Source organism: Gossypium raimondii, chromosome 9 (genome assembly GCF_025698545.1).
Source record: "Gossypium raimondii isolate GPD5lz chromosome 9, ASM2569854v1, whole genome shotgun sequence".
Lineage (NCBI taxonomy): Eukaryota > Viridiplantae > Streptophyta > Magnoliopsida > Malvales > Malvaceae > Gossypium > Gossypium raimondii.
Genome location: NC_068573.1, coordinates 12,116,752 through 12,134,348, shown reverse-complemented (window position 1 = coordinate 12,134,348; position 17,597 = coordinate 12,116,752). Strand labels below are relative to the sequence as shown.

At 34.3% G+C, this 17,597-nt stretch overlaps 1 protein-coding gene and 1 non-coding gene across 2 annotated transcripts; one reads left to right on the top strand and one right to left on the bottom strand.

The window, feature by feature from the left end:
• Positions 1-12,881: 12,881 nt before the first annotated feature.
• LOC105797476 (uncharacterized) lies at positions 12,882-13,262 on the bottom strand. The gene has a single exon (XM_012627441.1). The coding sequence runs from the start codon at positions 13,260-13,262 to the stop codon at positions 12,882-12,884; it is 381 nt and encodes a 126-aa protein (XP_012482895.1).
• A 3,650-nt stretch (positions 13,263-16,912) lies between these two features.
• Positions 16,913-17,019, top strand: LOC128032935 (small nucleolar RNA R71). Its single transcript, XR_008189274.1, has one exon. It is a non-coding gene; the product is annotated as a small nucleolar RNA R71 (small nucleolar RNA).
• Positions 17,020-17,597: the final 578 nt, after the last annotated feature.

The following is a 17,597-nucleotide window of genomic DNA, read 5'->3' as shown; positions in this document are numbered from 1 at the left end:
CAATTTAGTTTTATTTATTTTAGCTTTTAATTACACATTTACCTTTTTAACCTTTAATTAACATCAAAATTTCATTAATCCTTTGCCATGCACATTCACTATCCCATATAAATGGTCTAATTATCATTTAAATCCATTTGGTTTCATTTTTGTAGCCTTTTAACCCCTTTAGCTAATAGAACTCACTTTTATCCTTTTTACGATTTAGTCCTTTTCAATTAATTAACTATGTAAACTTCAAAATTTCTTAACAAAATTTTACTACGACTATAGTATAATCCCATTGACATTAAAATAATAATTTACTCGTAGAATTTGTGGTCCTGAAATGACTGTTCCGATATCAGTGAAAATGGGTTGTTATAGTTCGGGTCTTCCACCATGTTTCCCTTGAATTTTAGTGTATTCTAGATCAACTGAATAGTGGCCATATCTCTTGAAATTATTGGTCTTAATCGCCAGCCTTTCTATGTTGCTACGCATTGCATCGAGTGTTGGTAAAGCATACTCGCGCAACATCCTTAAATCGATTAGGACTTCTTCCTGGATATTCGCTTGTTGCTCTCGTGGATGTTCAAATAATGGATTTTCTCAGGGTAATTTATTTACCATCGGTGGATTGATTTTCATCGATTGACGATTGCACCTGAGTAGATGCTCCAGATCTGGATGTGATTCGATTGGGGTGTTGGACCTTCGGGTCGTAAACAACCTGAAAAAAATAAAAAGAAATTAAACAAATAAAAATAAAAGAATAAAAATTAAAAATAAATGAAATAAAAATATCATATCTATAGTCTTTCAGTTTCCTATATATCTTATTAATTATAAACCTATTTTCTAGACTTAATGTCGAAACCTCCCTAGCAACAGTGCCACCAACATGATCACTTATGAACGTATTATCGTTTATAGTATAAATATCACACCAAAAATGTAGAAAATTACATCGACAATGTCCACAAGTAGACGTGTGAAATTATAATATAGTAATTGTGTTACAACGGAACACAAGGAAGTATTCTAAAGATCGTACCCAAGGGACGATGGATTAAATCTATTGAAAACCAATTTACAATAATAAGTTTAAATAGTAGCAATTACATCCTATATTACGATAGATCATAAAAGGGTTGAATATGAGAAATTAAATAACTAAAATAAATAAGAAAGAAAATAGACAAAAGACTAAACCAATCAGGAAGATGAACTCATTTCAGGGGTTGTAATTAACTTTGGATTAGGGATTTATGGTAGATTAGCTATCAATTAACCAATTATTACCTCTCAATCTCTAACTGATTAATTAATTGGTTGATACTCACTTAATTCCTGACCTTACTTTATCATCTAGGATAAATTATGATTTGCTCGGCAAAACTTATCTTGTGACCTCGTTTAACCTATGATTACATCCTAGGGTTGTCAAGGCTAGGGTTTAGGAACGCGTAATTTGAACCAACTAATCCTATAAAAAAGCCCTAAATCCTCCGTTCATCACGTCCACATCCACTCTTTAATCTCCCCTAAAGGATTTAACTGCTCATGGTATTCATAATCTCAATCTCAATTGAGTTAAACATTTAAACAACACGACTGATTCTAAAGAGAAAATATATTTAAATTATCTTGGACTTGATGTCGGTTGAAGAGTGGAATAGCAAATCTCTCAATTGGAATAACATGAGTTGTCACTTGCATAGGCAAACAATTGAAATACTTCGAATAAATAAAATAACTATTGGATCAAAATTGATTCTAAGAGAGAAGAATAAAGAGTTTATGAAAAGTAAAAGAAAACTTAATCTAATCCTACTCCTATACTTCTAGGGTTTTTTTGATGCGTCTTAGATGACTTAGTTACATCAAAACCTTAAGGTTTTATTTATAGGAGTGTTGTCAGCCTAAAATAAGTCTTTAGCATATCCTAGGTGTTCGTATAAAGTTGATTGTGAGGAAAAAATAGCACCAAAATGCTTGGGCACCATGTTTAGGCTATGTCGCGCCATGCAAGGTCTATAGCGTGGCACGACAAGCATTTTCTAACTTCTTTGGTTCATTCTATGCTTTGACAACTCAGGAAGCTTGTGCATCACTTGTTCCTTCCTCCTACAACCATTGGGCATATAATTCATCATCCTACACACTCAATTACACAAATTAGAACTACTTAAGGCCCGTGTTAGCCTAATAGGTCATAACACTCACAAAATGTGTTAAAAATCACTTATTTTATTAACTTTTAATACTAAGTACTAAATATAAAAAATATAATAATTAATACTAAAATGGCTAGAAAATAAGGTCTTCAAGTGCAGGAATAGACACAGAATTACTACTACATTTGACGACAGGTCAAGGCCAGCATCGAGGAAGTGCATTATAGATTGTAGGAGAAGAGATAGTGGGCTCTCTTCTTTTCCCTACTAATGATCGGGCCAATTCATCAGTAGCTCCGTAAGCCCACACTTTTTGAGTAGATTTTATTCTCCAATAATCCATACCGAGCACTAGATTCCCTATTTTGAAGCCATTGGGGCTTTGCTCCTCCAAGCAGTAATGAAAAATGTTCCTAGCTCTTAACAGCTTTTCCAACTTCAGATGATGCTCAGATTTAAATCAATTGTATTGTACCCTGAGGATATCAGAAATGAATGTCTATCACTGGAGACAAATGGATTCTAGAGGGGTGGACCATATTTTGTGAAAACCGAATCCACCACCAATTTTCCTCCTTCCCCGTATAACTTTTTGGCGATCAAAATGGAGACTGGGTGATAAGTTTTGAACAATGGACACATGGCCTTTACGTGTGCAAAAGTAGACCATTCCAATTGAGGCACCGTGAGTGATGACCTCCAACTGCTAAATATGTTGGAATACACCAATAGAAGGTGGCTCACAGTGTCTGCAGTAGTCGAGGAAGTATGCCATCAGTGTATACCATAAAGAACCAACAAGTTGTCTGAGTGTGATTCCGTAGATGTTTAACACAGTATAGAAGAATATATTTAAAGGAAGATGGAAGCCTAGCTTTAATAAGTATAGTGGAAGAATAAGCGCTTCGTAGGAGTCACTCAACCAACATTCCCATTCTATGATTTCGAAATCGTAGGCAAAGTTGGGCAGTCTCTGTAATACCCAAAAAAAAAAATTACTACAGTAAGAAAGTAAGATAATATTCCTGATATAGTAAAATAAGAAAATAAAGTGATAAAAAGGGTAATTTTGAGTTATGTCAACATTGAGAAGTATATTATGACATATTAATTCAATAAAGGATTAAATCGTAAAAGTGAGAAAAGTTTTGTGGTCCAAGAGTAAATACTCAAAATTTAAGGGGTTAAAGTGTAAATATGAAAAAATTGAAGGACTAATAGTGAAAATATTTTAAGGGTAGAACAATCTAGAAACCAAGGAAAATGGATGAATTAGGACCAAATTGAAAAGGTGAAGAATTTCGAGGGACTAAATCGTAATTTTACCAAATTAAGTGATGACTCAAGGATGGAATTTTAAAAGAACATAAAGGGCAAAATGGTCAATTAGAAGAGACAGAAATGTATAAGGGAATGATGATGTTGGTGATATTGTAGATTAATTACTTAAATAAATATTAGTTTATTAATATTTTAATTTGATTTTTAAATGATATCTTATTATTTTATTATTAATTTATTTAGTATATATATATGTGGAAAGAAAGATGAAAAGCAGCCAACCCATCATCTTCCATGCATCCAACGTGAGGAGAAGAGAGAAAGAAGGAAAGTTTTACTTTCTTTACAATTTCGTCCTTCCTCTAAAAACTTACCATTTTCACCTAGAAATCAAAAGAATTTCCATATCCATCAAGAGAGAAAGATAACAAGGAGACTATGGGGAGCTAGAATATCAAGTTAGAATCAAGAAATTGAAGCATGAGGAGAGACAAAATCAAGTTAAAGATTGAAATCAATAGGACAAGGTAAGAACATTGAGATTTCAATATATTTTAAGTTTGATATTATTGAAATAGCATGGAAAAGATGTTATAGTAGAGTTTTCTTATATAAAGTCTTATGTTCTTGATATATTAGTGAAGAGAATAAGTGAAAGTGATGGGAAATATTATAGAGAAAGGGAATAATGAAGTTATAAACTTAGTAATTAACATTTTGCACTAAAACAGTTTTGGACAGCAGCAGTAGGTTAACTTTGAAAAATCACCATAAATTGTGGAAATGAAATTAGAGGATGAAAAAAATATGAAATTAAAGCTTACTGAGTCTAGTTTCTCATAGAAGAAATGGTGTAAGTAATGGAATTGTAAACTTTTTACCAATACCTATAACAACACAAACATAACAAATATTTATAGACATGTTCATAAAAACAATAAAATTTAAAGGATAGGGAACTAGAATCAAATCCGGTGTTCCTCTGAAGCCTAACTAGTTTGCTCCACTCCTCATTCTTCGTTCATTCTTGTTGGACCAAGGCTTCTAAAAGTAATTGAATGTTGCTACCCAAGGTGGTTGAAGGGCTATTTTCCAAAAGGAAAATCGACAAGGAAGGGACAAAAAAGAAAATTGGGAAAGAAGAAGAGAAAGTGAATGAAAGAGATAAAGATGTGAGGAATGAAAGGTGTGTTGAAATGAATAGGTGAATTGGGTGAGTGAAAGAGAGAGAGATATGAGGAATGAAAGGTGTGTTGATATGAATAGGTGAATGGGGTATTTATAGGTGGGATTGACTGCTAAAAATAGCAAAAAATTAGCAACCATATGCCCCCTTGGTCGGTCACACATGTGGCAAGTTTGAATGTTTCAAACTTGCTAAATTTAGCTTAGGGTGAATCTTTAGAAGCACAAAAAGTGGAGGGGTTTGAATGCAATTTCAAGGAAGCTTCAAGGGCTGATTTTGCAAGTCAAATAATCAACTAATTTGAGCTGATTGGGTTAGCATGTTGGATAGTTTTGGGCATCCCATTTACTCGGTTGGATCAGTTTTTTGATTTAGCACAACTGGGCCTCCTTTCATAATATAATTAATAATATTTTTTTAACCCAAAATAACTTGGATACAATTAAAATTAATTATATTATGATTTAATATTCATAATTTGGGTCATATTAGGCTGAAAAATTAGTTTACCTCGATGCTTCGAAAATTGCTTCATAGTTTTGTGCTTCTAGCAGTGTCTACTGAGCCAATTTTCACCCTTTGTGCAAATCTGTCGAAAAGAAATAAAAATTTATGAAAATTTATTATAAAATTAATTAAAATTCAATATGTTGATAATTTAAGCAGAATTCAATTATTTTATAATTATATTATATTTTTCGACAATAATTATTGCGAAGCTGTATGAATTTAAGTAAAAAAGGGCATGAAAAAGTCTATATATTTTATTGTTTCCATAGCCCAAAACTTAATTCATTGCTCGTCCCGAGTAATGCACAAATTGACAATAATTTCTTGGAAACACCTTTGGAAAATTCCTTCAAAAAAATTCTTCCCAAAATTATGAATTTAGTATACTTATGCCCAAGAACAAGAATTTTGAGATTAATGCTACTTAAGTATACATATCATTCAAATTAATCTCAATTATTATTGTGATAGAAAAATAGACTAAATGCTTTCTTAATAAAGACATGTTAAATTCCTACCAATTTGATTTTATTCCCTTATTTAAGATTAAGCTACAATCATTAAGTTTAGTTTATGTCTTCATATGTTGAACATAGCAATTTCTCTCCACTAATGCAGGTAGCATAGAAATTTTGATCAATAGGTCTTTTAAATAGATTGTAGCATGGCTGGGCTAAGGGTAGGTAAAACATAGATAAAGTTAGGCTAAAACCCCTAGACTTAGCTTGTATCGGACCCTCAGAATAATTACCTTCAATACACCAACTCATTTTACTTTTACACGTTCTTTTGTACATCTATTTCTTTCGAGTACATATGCTATTTTTTTCGAGCGTTTGACGCTTCTTTTCAACTCCCCCAAACTTGTTTTCAAAGAATATTCTGAATAGTACTTAGTCTAGTGTTTGGGACAATTTAAAGATAATTAAGAGAAAAGTGATGGCTAAAAATTGCAAAGGTTCAAATAAAATTAGGCCATATAGTCTAAAAGTTGGTTTTCAAAGGATTAAAATTTATCACGGTTGGCTTAAAAGGCTCAAACAGTCCAAACAAAAGTTGCATAAATCATTTTCAACATTCCATGATCCCTAGGATTTCACCTTAAGAAATTACTAAGTCAATTCTAGAGACTTAAACTTTCATGCACGCCTAGCTTTCCTAAGGAACTAAAAATTCTATGGTATGGTTTACATACTTTATTAAGAGTACATTTATGTCATAATTCAACTAACATAACAATTATTAAAATAATAGAGCTTTATTCATACTGAAGTTTAGCATATTTAACAAAATTTCAAATTTTTGAGCAAAATATAACCTAACCATAATTAAAAAATATTTATTTTGAGAGGAAATAATTTCAGTTTTTCGGTCTCTCGTACTTAAGATGAACAATGTCCTCATTTTTAGAAATGAATAGATACTATACACCAGGTAGGATTCTAGAAAATAGGAGGTGAGTCAATTTGATTGCTTAAGTATCAAGCTCTCTCTAGATCCAATCCTAAACATGTATATATCTATTGCCACACTTCTTATTTTAAAACTTGTTCATTTTTATTTATGATTTCCACCTCTTGTTTCATTATGCGGAACTAAAACTTTAAATAACCTACAAAAAAAAATAAAATAAAGTAAAGATCCCCCCTTTTTATTTATTTGCAGATCCCTTAGAATCCGACTCATCTTTTGTTCCATCATCTTTGTTTTTGCATGGATCACTTCATTCCCTCTTTGATATTGGACTCCATGGTTTAAATATAAAATTTGGAAACTCAAGCACAAAAATAAATGGGTCATTGAATATTTTTGTAAGAGCGTTTCTCATTGAGTCATCTCGTATTTTTTAATATCTCCAATAAGCCTATTGCTGCCACTACATATGTTGTATTATGTCCATCAACTTTGATAGCTCATCTCGAAGATCTAGGCAAGGCGATTGAGTTCTAAATGTTTAGGTTGCCATGTTAGGTTCGATTATTGGTTCCATTGGTTCTGCCTTATTTGGGATTTCAACTGACTACATTGGTTCGATCTTTGTAAGATCTTCTTCTTCTTCTTCTTCTTCAGGATCCTCTCTCTCTTCAACTTGTTGTTGCAGAACAGAATCTCTGGCTATTCGGTAACGATCCCAATTTGTGATTGTGCCCTAGCTATAACATGTCTTCTTTACGTTTGCAAGAATTTTAGCTTTCAAACACAAAATTGTTATCGTAAAGGGAAAGTAAGCTTCCTAAAACGTCTAGTGGCACAATTTTGCATTTCTCTTAGAATGATTTTTCCCACATCAATGGTCTTTGGGGTTAAAATTTAGTATAACAAGACCATTTTCTCTAATGAAATTGTAGTCCTATGCGAAACAGGCATAAGAGTGAATCGAATGAAATAGAACCATACTTTCGCTAGTGGTGTCAAATATTCTCTGTGACAAGTGTGAGCTCCATGCTTTGACACGTTCCACTTAGAACCTACAACTGTAAGTTCCTCGAGAATTTCTTACTGATTTTCAGCTTTAATATTTCTCATCAAGGAAGAATATTTGTCATCTTCAAAATTAGGTAATTCAAAGAATTCATTAATAGCTTTTGAGCTTATTAGTACATTGATTTCTCGGACAGAAACTTTCGTTAATTCACTTGAGGTCAAATTTTCATAAAATTCACGAACTAACTCTTCATCTGCACTAGGTCTTTTCTCACAAAACAACTCCCAATTGAGAGCTTTAGCAATTTGTCAAATGTGCGCCATGAAATCAATATAGTTGCTTTCTTTCAATGTAAAGCATTTTTCAGGGTGCATTTGTTGATTCTTGAAAATGCTATTATGTCTCTCTTTGGCTTCATCATAGTGAAATTTATTTTATGATTCTTCAATTTGGACAAAGGCATGATTTGTTTTGCGAGACATGATTAACCTGAACATAAGATGGAAACAAAATTTCTAAAAAATTAAATTTGCATAAAATATTAATAATTCAATAAATTGAAATACTAAATAATCAAATAAAATTGAAATTTAGGAGAAAAATATTCTTACCACCTTTGTAAAAAAATTAAATACTGAATAAATAAAATTAGAAGCAAAATATTTTAATTAAGGGTTGGTTGGAAGGGTGACCTGTTGGTGGCTATAAGTGATGGAAGTTTGGTGCACAAGTGACAAGGGCCTTGAATTTTATAGCTAAGATGCGCACGGCACAAGGAACAGCAGCAGCGCGCAGCCTTGGCATGAGCAGATGCGTCAGCTGGGACAGCAATAGCAATAGGCGTGGTGTGCTGCAGGCAGGTGCGTGCGTGAGCAGCTTTGGAGCTGGGCGTGCGGGTAGGTGCGGCGACAGGAAGTTGTTGCTAGGCTGATGTGTAGGTAGGTGCATCAAGCAAGGGCTGGCATGGGCAGTAGATGCACAAGAGCTAGAGCTAGAAACATCGAGGCATGCGCGTTAGGGCTGCTGGTGTGCCAATGGTGGGTGTTGGTGTGGTTGGTTAAGGTGATGTGAATGGTGGAGAAAATAGGTAGCTTTTATAGTGAAGGAAGGAAGGAATTCAGTTAGAATTCTTCGAACAATTTAATAATAAAATTTTCCAAGTCCTAATTCCATACAAAGTGAATAACAATTAATAATTAACATGATGTATTTTAAAATATTATTTGCTATTACTTTATTTATTGAAAAAAATATGATAAGATTTAAACTAATCCTAATTCTATACAAGGTTGATAATAATCAATATACATTATAATAAATTTAATTATATACTAATTATTATCATTTTATTTATTAAAATTAAATTTTAAAAAATATTTTAGTGCTTTTAAAGATACTTACAAAAGAGACAACTAATTTCAATATTTACAAAAAGAACAACCAAATTTTGCAAATATTTCAATTAAGTACCTAAATTTAAAGAAAATTTGAAAATTGAGTTGAAATTAAAACTTGGATCAAAATTGACCCTTTTATTTCAAAAACTAGAAATTTATTTTTCCATTTGGAGAATAATTTTGTAACACCCCTAACCTGTATCCATCGCCGAAATAGGGTTACGGAGCATTACCGTAAAAGCATAGCTTAAATACATTCATTTCCAAACATTTCATAAATCATAGTGTAATTCATTCAAACACAAGCGTATTGTCCCTTATTCGAGCCCTCGAGGCCTTAGAAACACTTTAAAAACGATTTGGGACTAAAATGGAAACATTTGAAACATTAAGGAAAAAGAGAGAAAATTTCATACTGCAGGGGTCATACAACCGTGTGCCCAGGCCATGTGACTCACAGGACTGAGACACACACCTGTGTCTCAGGCCGTGTAACATTCGAAATAGGGACACACGACCATGTCCAAGCCCGTGTCTGTGCCCGTGTAACACACTGACTTGGGTCACATAGCCAAGCCACACCTGGTCGTGTAACATTCGGATTGCAACCCTAAAAACCTATAGGGGACACACGGCCATGTCCCATGGCCACGTGTCACACACAGCTGAGACAGCTGCCCATGTCTTAGGCCGTGTGGACAAGAAATAGGCCAAAAACAAGCCATTTAATTCACGCATCTCAGGCATGTACCTAAGTACATTTGCACACATGATCAAGGCCTTAAAACATGCTCAAAACGTGCATAAAAGACTCATTCAAAGATCCAAAATACATCCAACCAACATGTCAATAAGGCATCTCAATCATCAAACATCAAACATATCTAAACATGAGCATACCTAACCGTTCATCAACCATTCACAACTAACCTATTTCCATACCAAAACATACCATAATTGACACACATCAAACTTCACCATCACATACTAAATTTGTCATTCAAAACATACATCAACTTAGCCATATCAACACCAACTATCATGGCTTTAAAGTATGATAAGTACCAAAAGTTCAAAGCAACATTTACATGCCAGAACATCAATTAGACATTAAACAAAAGTTAGCCTATACATGTCATTATAACTAAACTAAAACATCAAAATCTACAGATATAATCGCGGGATAGTGTGATAGGTATCCGATGAGCTTTCCAATGGAACGAGCTTTCGATTATCTAAAATTATACGAAGGAAAACCACGTAAGCACATAATTCTTAGTAAGTTCGTAAAACATAAAACATAACTTACCATTTCATTAATAAATGTTAAGAATAAGCATTATAGAATCCAACCACAAGCTTGGCACAAACCTAAGCACCACCAGCAACACATGTTAGCGTATTCAACATGAATCAAATGAACTTAACATAGATAAGCCGTTATACATGAACATAATTAATTTGAAATCATCAATTTTCTTAACATAGTATACTTCCAATGAAACTTACCAATACTTTACTCTTCATACATGTCATGGTTCATTTTTGAACACTTAGCATTTCTTTCCTTTTTAGACGCGTTGAACCATTTAGAATACCATCGGATACACGGGATAGCTCACACAAAGTGTGCTAAACATATAATTGTAACCTTTCAGTTCCTTTACATCATTGCTCACACGAGCTGTGAAATGGGTCTGCTCACACGAGCTGTGGGTCGGAATATAAGCTACACGATGTTGCTCACACAAGCTATGGAGTACCTGCAACAAATGCAAGACCTCAATCACCGGTAGGACGTTCAAAACTAGCACCCAAAACATGAAAACCCTAATGACATGTCATTTGTATCCTACGAATTCTTAAGGTTCAAATGGGGCTCGATAGACATCATGGCATTGTTGGATGTTCATCATTCAATTAACATATCATTTATAATAACATTAAGTAGTATTTAATAATACGAACTTACCTCGATGATTAAGGTGTAGAAACGGAGTTGACTAATCCGAAGCTTTAGCTTTACCCTGATCTAAATCCGTACGAGGTCTATCTTGATCTAAATAAGAAAATTCAATCTATTTAATTCACACACTATTCAATTTAATCCAAAAATCATACATGTATTTAATTCACACACTATTCAATTTAATCCAAAAATCATACTTTCACAAATTTACATTTTTTCCCCTAACATTTTAACTTCTTTACAATTTTGTCCTTAAGCTCGTAAATGGAAATTTATACAATTTCATCCCTAACCCATGCTAGACAAATTTATTATGTACACATATCAAGTCATAAAAATCATTATTTCATGATTTCACTATGTACTTTTACTATTTTTACAAATAAATCCCTAATTGACATTTTCATCAAAAGTCACTTTACAAAACTTGTTTATTTATCAAAAAGGACTCATAATATTTCATTAAACTTCAAATATCATGCAAGCATATTCATGGAAAAACCCTATCTTTTAACAGATTTGCAAATTAGTCCTTGGGCTAGCTAGATTAAGCTACAACGATTCTGAAAACATAAAAATCATTAAAAACGGGATGAAAATGCATACCATGCAAGCAATTTGAGATGAACGAACCCTAGCTAAACTTCCTTTGAGCATTCGATTGAATAAAACTAAATGGAAGAAGAAGATGTCTTTATTTTACTTAATTTTTATCTTTATTTACCTATTCACTCTTTTAACCTTTTAAAACATCCATAATTTCAATAAAACCTAGTCATAATCATCCACTAATAACATATCTGGTCTAATTACCATTTAAGTCCTCTTATATTAAACTTTTATATCCATTAGATACCTTTAGATACTAGAACTATACTTTTTCACCTTTTACGATTTAGTCTTTTTACTTAATTAAGCATGCAAACTTTAAAATTCCTTAACAAAATTTTAACATGACCTTAATATAGTTCCATAAACATTAAAATAATAAAATAAATATTTTGATGTCAAATTTTTTGTCCCAAAACCACTATTTCGATTTCATTGAAAATGAGCTATTACAAATTTCTCGAAAGGTTATGTTAAAATCAATTCCCAAGAAAGATTGGAGGGGTCACAAGCGGTCCCGCTTAAGGGCAAATCTTCTATACAGAATTTATTTTAACATACTAATTACGAGAGTATACCCTAAATTATTTATTTAAAAGAAAATGTGAAAAATTAAGTATCCGATAAAATGAACGAGACTTTATCCCGCTAAATTTTATCTCCCTAGTCATGTTTTAAGCGCTGAGCATTAAATCAAAAATTACTTCCCTTACCTTGACGTTCGACAACATCACATGAAAAAACTTGGTGAATCGTAAATGGACTAGACCAACGTAATTTTAACTTACCCGGAAAGAACCTTAATATGGAATTGAATAACAAGACTTGCTAACCTACTTCAAATTCTCGAACTTGAATGTGCTTGTCATGCCATCTTTTAATTCTTTCCTTAATTCATTCTCGTATGAGAACATTCAGAACTCTTCTAAATCATTGAGCTAAAGCATCTGTTTCTCTTTAGCAAGCTTAAAATCTAAGTTGAGTTGTTGAAGAGCCTAGTAAGCTTTATATTCTAACTTTAAGGGCAGATGACAGGCTTTCCCAAAGACCAACCTATAGGGTGACATCGCTAAAGGTGTCTTGTAGGTTGTCCAGTAGGCCCATAAAGCATCGTGCAATCTTTTGGACCAGTCTCGTCGGTTCAGACAAACTACCTTCTCAAGTATGCCTTTTATCTCTTTGTTTGCCAGTTCAGCTTTCCCATTCGTCTGTGGATGATAAGCTGTGGCAACCTTGTGTTTCACTCAATGTTTGTTGAATAACCATTTCAACCATTTGTTCACAAAATGGGACCCCTCATTACAGAAGATGGTCTACGACTTATAAACCTTCTGAACACATGTTTCTACAAAAACTTCATCACAACCTTGGCATCGTTCGTTGGATATGCCTTGGCCTCAACCCCATTAGACATGTAGTCTACTGCTACCAATATGTACTTGTGACCAAACAACGGAGGGAAAGGATCGAGAACGTCAATACCCCAAACGTTGAATAATTCTGCCTCAATGTTGTTTATCCTGGGCATCTTATTTTTGTTGGTGATGTTTCCAACCCTCTGGCATCCATCACAACTCTTTACGTAGGCATACGCATCTTTGAAAAGTGTTGGCCAAAAGAATCTAGCTAGCAATACTTTGGCTGCAGTACGTGTACCTCTGAAGTGTCCCCTACTCAAAGCTATGCTGCAATGATATAAAATCTTAGGTACTTCATCTTCTACCATGCATCTCCTGACCATTTGATATGCACACTTTCTGAAAAAGTATGGTTCTTCCCAGAAATAGTACTTCACATTGTGAAGAAACTTTTTCTTTTGTTGATATGACTTATCAAAAGGCATCAAACCACAAACTAGATAGTTAGCAAAATCAGCAAACCAAGGGGTATTATGGATATGGTTTACCTTAAGTATGTGTTCATCTGGGAATGTCTCCTTAATGGGTATAAGGGGAGAAGTCTCTTCTTACCGCTCCAATCTGGAAAAGTGGCCTGCTACTTGGTTTTCTACTCCCTTTTGATCTTGAATTTCTAGATCAAATTATTGGTGTAGAAGTACCCATCGGATCAATCTTGGCTTAGTGTCTTTCTTAGCAAGTAAATACTTAATTTCTGAATGATCCATATAAACCGTCACTTTGCTACCTATAAGATAAGATCAAAACTTTTCAAAAGCAAGCACAATAGAAAGTAACTCTTTCTTTGTTACTGTATAATTCAATTGAGCTCTCTAAGAGTCTGACTTGAATAGTAGATAGGATGAAAAACTTTGTTCCTTCGCTGGCCCATCACAACTCCTATCGTGAAGTCACTTGCGTCACATATCAATTAAAATGGCAAAGTCTAGTCTAGCGTGACGATGATTGGTGCCGAGACCAACCGACTCTTCAAATCATTAAAAGCTTTTAAACACTCCTCATCAAATTTGAACATCGTATCCTTCTCCAATAATTTGAATAAGGGCTTAGAAATTTTGGAGAAATCCTTGATAAATCTCTGATAGATACCGGTATGGCCCAAAAAGTACCTAACACCCTTTACAGATGGTGTAGGTGGGAGTTTCTCAATAACATCTACCTTTTCTTTATCTAACTTGATCCCATGTCTCATTATTTGATTCCCTAGAACAATACCTTCTCGTACCATGAAATGACACCTTTCCTAGTAGAGTACGAGGTTTATTTCTTCGCATCGCCTTAGTACCTTGGCTAGATTGGCTAGACAATCATCATGAGTGTCTCCAAACACTGAAAAATCATTCATAAACACTTCCAAATACTTCTCGACGATGTCAGTAAAAATAGACATCATACATCTTTGAAATATAGTGGGTGCATTACATAAACCAAATGGCATGCGTCTAAATGCAAATGTAACGTACGGGCATGTGAATGTTGTCTTGTATTGATCTTCTATGCTACTGTAATCTAATTATACCTCGAGTATCCATCGAGAAAATAGTAATAGTCTCACCCACAATTCTATCCAATATCTGGTCTAAGAATGGAAAAGGAAAATGATCTTTCCTAGTCGCCTTGTTCAACTTTTGGTAATCTATGCAAATTCTTCATCCCGTAATTGTTCTGGTCAGTATTAATTCGTTATTCTCATTCTCAACGACCGTAATACCTCATTTCTTTGTACGCACTGGACCAAACTTACCTATGAACTATTTAAGAAAGGGTAAATTATACTCGCATCTAACCATTTTATGATCTCTTCCTTTACCATGTCCTTCATGATGATCTTGTTGTCCATCAATCGTCCCTTTCTTGCCATCTTCCAAGATGATCTTCGGCATGCATATAGATGGACTAATTCCACGAATATTGAATATTGTCCATGCGATAACCTTCTTGAATTGTTTCAATACTAGGATGAGTTTCACTTCTTTCTTTTAAGTCAACTCTGCTAAAACAATCACAGACAAAGTAGAAGTGTTACCTAAATAAACATATTTTAAATGGGAAGGAAGTACCTTGAGTTCTAATTTAGGTGGGTCCTCAATTGACGCTTTTGGATGGACGTAATCTCTACTTTCTAACTCCAAAGACTCAAAGCAGGATTGTGGATTAAATCCCCTTTGATTAGCTTCTAGCAAAGCTAAGTATTCCTCCCCCTCTTCATCAATTGGAGGGTCTGATGTCAAAATTTGCTCCAATGGGTCCTCAACTTAGTTGAGTTCCCTTTCCATGACTAATTCCTCTAAATCGGATACTGTAGAACAATCATCAACTGCATCAGAAAAATGCATAAACTTAAAAACATTAAATGTTACCTGGTCGTCCTAAAAGCACATAGTAAGCTCGCCCTTCTACACATCAATAAGGGTCCTTCCCATTGCTAGGAAAGGCCTTCCTAGGATGATTGACACCTATTTACCTACTCCAACGTCTAGAATAACAAAGTTAGCAGGAAAAATAAATTTGTCTACACGTACCAATACATCCACAATTTTTCCTTCTAGATGTGCTAAAGATTGCTAACTAAAGTCTGTACTAGGTCTAACTTTACAATCCCTAACTTTTTACATATGGACATGGGCATAAAGTTGATTCTTGCACCAAAATCACATAATGCCTTACCACAATAAGTTCCTCCAATGTTGCAAGGTATGGTAAAACATCCAAGATCCTTCAACTTTGAGTGTATTTTGTCTTCAAGCTATACACTGCATTCTTTTGTCAAGGCTACCGTATCAAATTCTCCAAGTTTTTATTTCTTTGGCAGGATATCCTTCATGAATTTGATGTAGTTCGACATTTGTTCAAGTGCTTCTACCAACGGAATATTGATGTGGAGTTGCTTGAGTACATCTAGGAACTTCTTCAACTGGATATCCTGCTTCTACATCTGAAGTATTTAAGGGTAGGGTGGTAAAGAATTCTTTATTGGAACTAGTTGGTTATTCTTTTATGGTAATTCTACATCTAACGAAGTTTTCAATTTATCATAATTGACTGGTTCAGAAATTACCTTATCGGGTTTTACAAATTCTAGTTCTGGTGAAACTGGAATTTTAGCACTTGGTTGAATGTCCACGGAATCTTAAGCATCAGCTGGCTCCTCTTCAACTTCGGAAATGTTGGGCTCTAGTATCATTCTACTCTTCAATGTCAATTTTTTACAATGCACTTTCCCTGGATTTCTTGGGATCTCTGTATCACCAGGCAAAAAACCTTGTGGTCGGTTCCTAAGTTCAGTTGCAAGCTGGCCCATTTCGTTTTCTAGGTGGCTACTTGGCTTTGGATTAAGGTACTTCAATATGTATTCCTTCAATAGGTTTTCTAACCATTAGAAGATTTATATTGAGGTACCTTCTGAACTTGTTAGGTAAAAATAGGTGGTTGGGTGGGTCTAAGTTAGGCATAAGTGTTATTGGGTCCAGCCCCTTGGTTACTCCAAGAGAAATTAGGGAGGTTTTGCCAAGATGGGTTATAAAAATTTGATTGTAGGCCTTGGCTTCCTTTGTTCTGGTACTAGTTACCCATGTAATACATGGATTCTGGGTTTGATGAATATTTTTCGAGAAAATGTCCTTCCCCACAATAAACACAGGCTTCAAATTGATTGGGTGACTGAGCTGCATAACTATTAAACCCATTAGTGGTAAATTTTTTAAGCATTGAGGAAATCGAATATACTTGAGATGCTAGTGAAGTGAGAGCATCCATTTCATGTACTCGAGTGACTTGTCTTCCTAATGCTACTTGATTGGTTGGCCATTGATAATTGTTGCTGGCAATCCTCTCAATGATTTCATAAGGCTCGTTATAAGACATAGAAAGAAGAGCACTATTAGCAAAAGTGTCCACTACCATCTTTGTGTGAGCATTGAGACCATTATAAAATGTCTCAAGTTGAATGCAATACGGGATTCCATGATGAGGGCACGTTCATAATAATTCTTTGTACCTTTATCATGCCTCATACAAGGACTCGTCATCCATTTGTTGCAAAGTAGTGACCTCGTTCCTTAATTTAGCATTCTTACTAGGCTGGAAATACTTCATAGGGAATCTTTCTGCTAACTCTTGCCATTTGGTAATGGAATGTGGTGGCAATGAGTTCAACCAGGCTCGAGCTCTATCCCATAGTGAATATGGGATCATTTTTTATCGCAGTGCATTTTCGGGTACTCCGGCTAATTTGATAGAATCACTCAGCTCCATAAACACTCTTAACTGAAGGTGGGGATCTTCGGTAGGCATTCCACTAAACTGGCCCACTGTCTGAAGCCTCTAGAACATGACTGGATTCAATTCAAATTGTTGTGCCTCAATTTTTGGTCTCCTAATACCCAGATTAAGATCATGAAACACTGGCACGGCATACTATCTTAGTGTAATAGCCCGATTTTGGGACTAGTTGGAAAAGTGGTTTCGGGACCCCAAATCCGACGAGGAAAAAAATTTATTTTGATTATATTTTTATGGTCTACTATTTCATGGAATGATTTTGTGAAAATTTCGTTCGAAATTTTCGACGTTTGGGCATTCAATTTAGTGAAAAGGACTAAACTGTAAAAAGTGCAAAAGTTGAGTTCTACATGTTAAAAGTG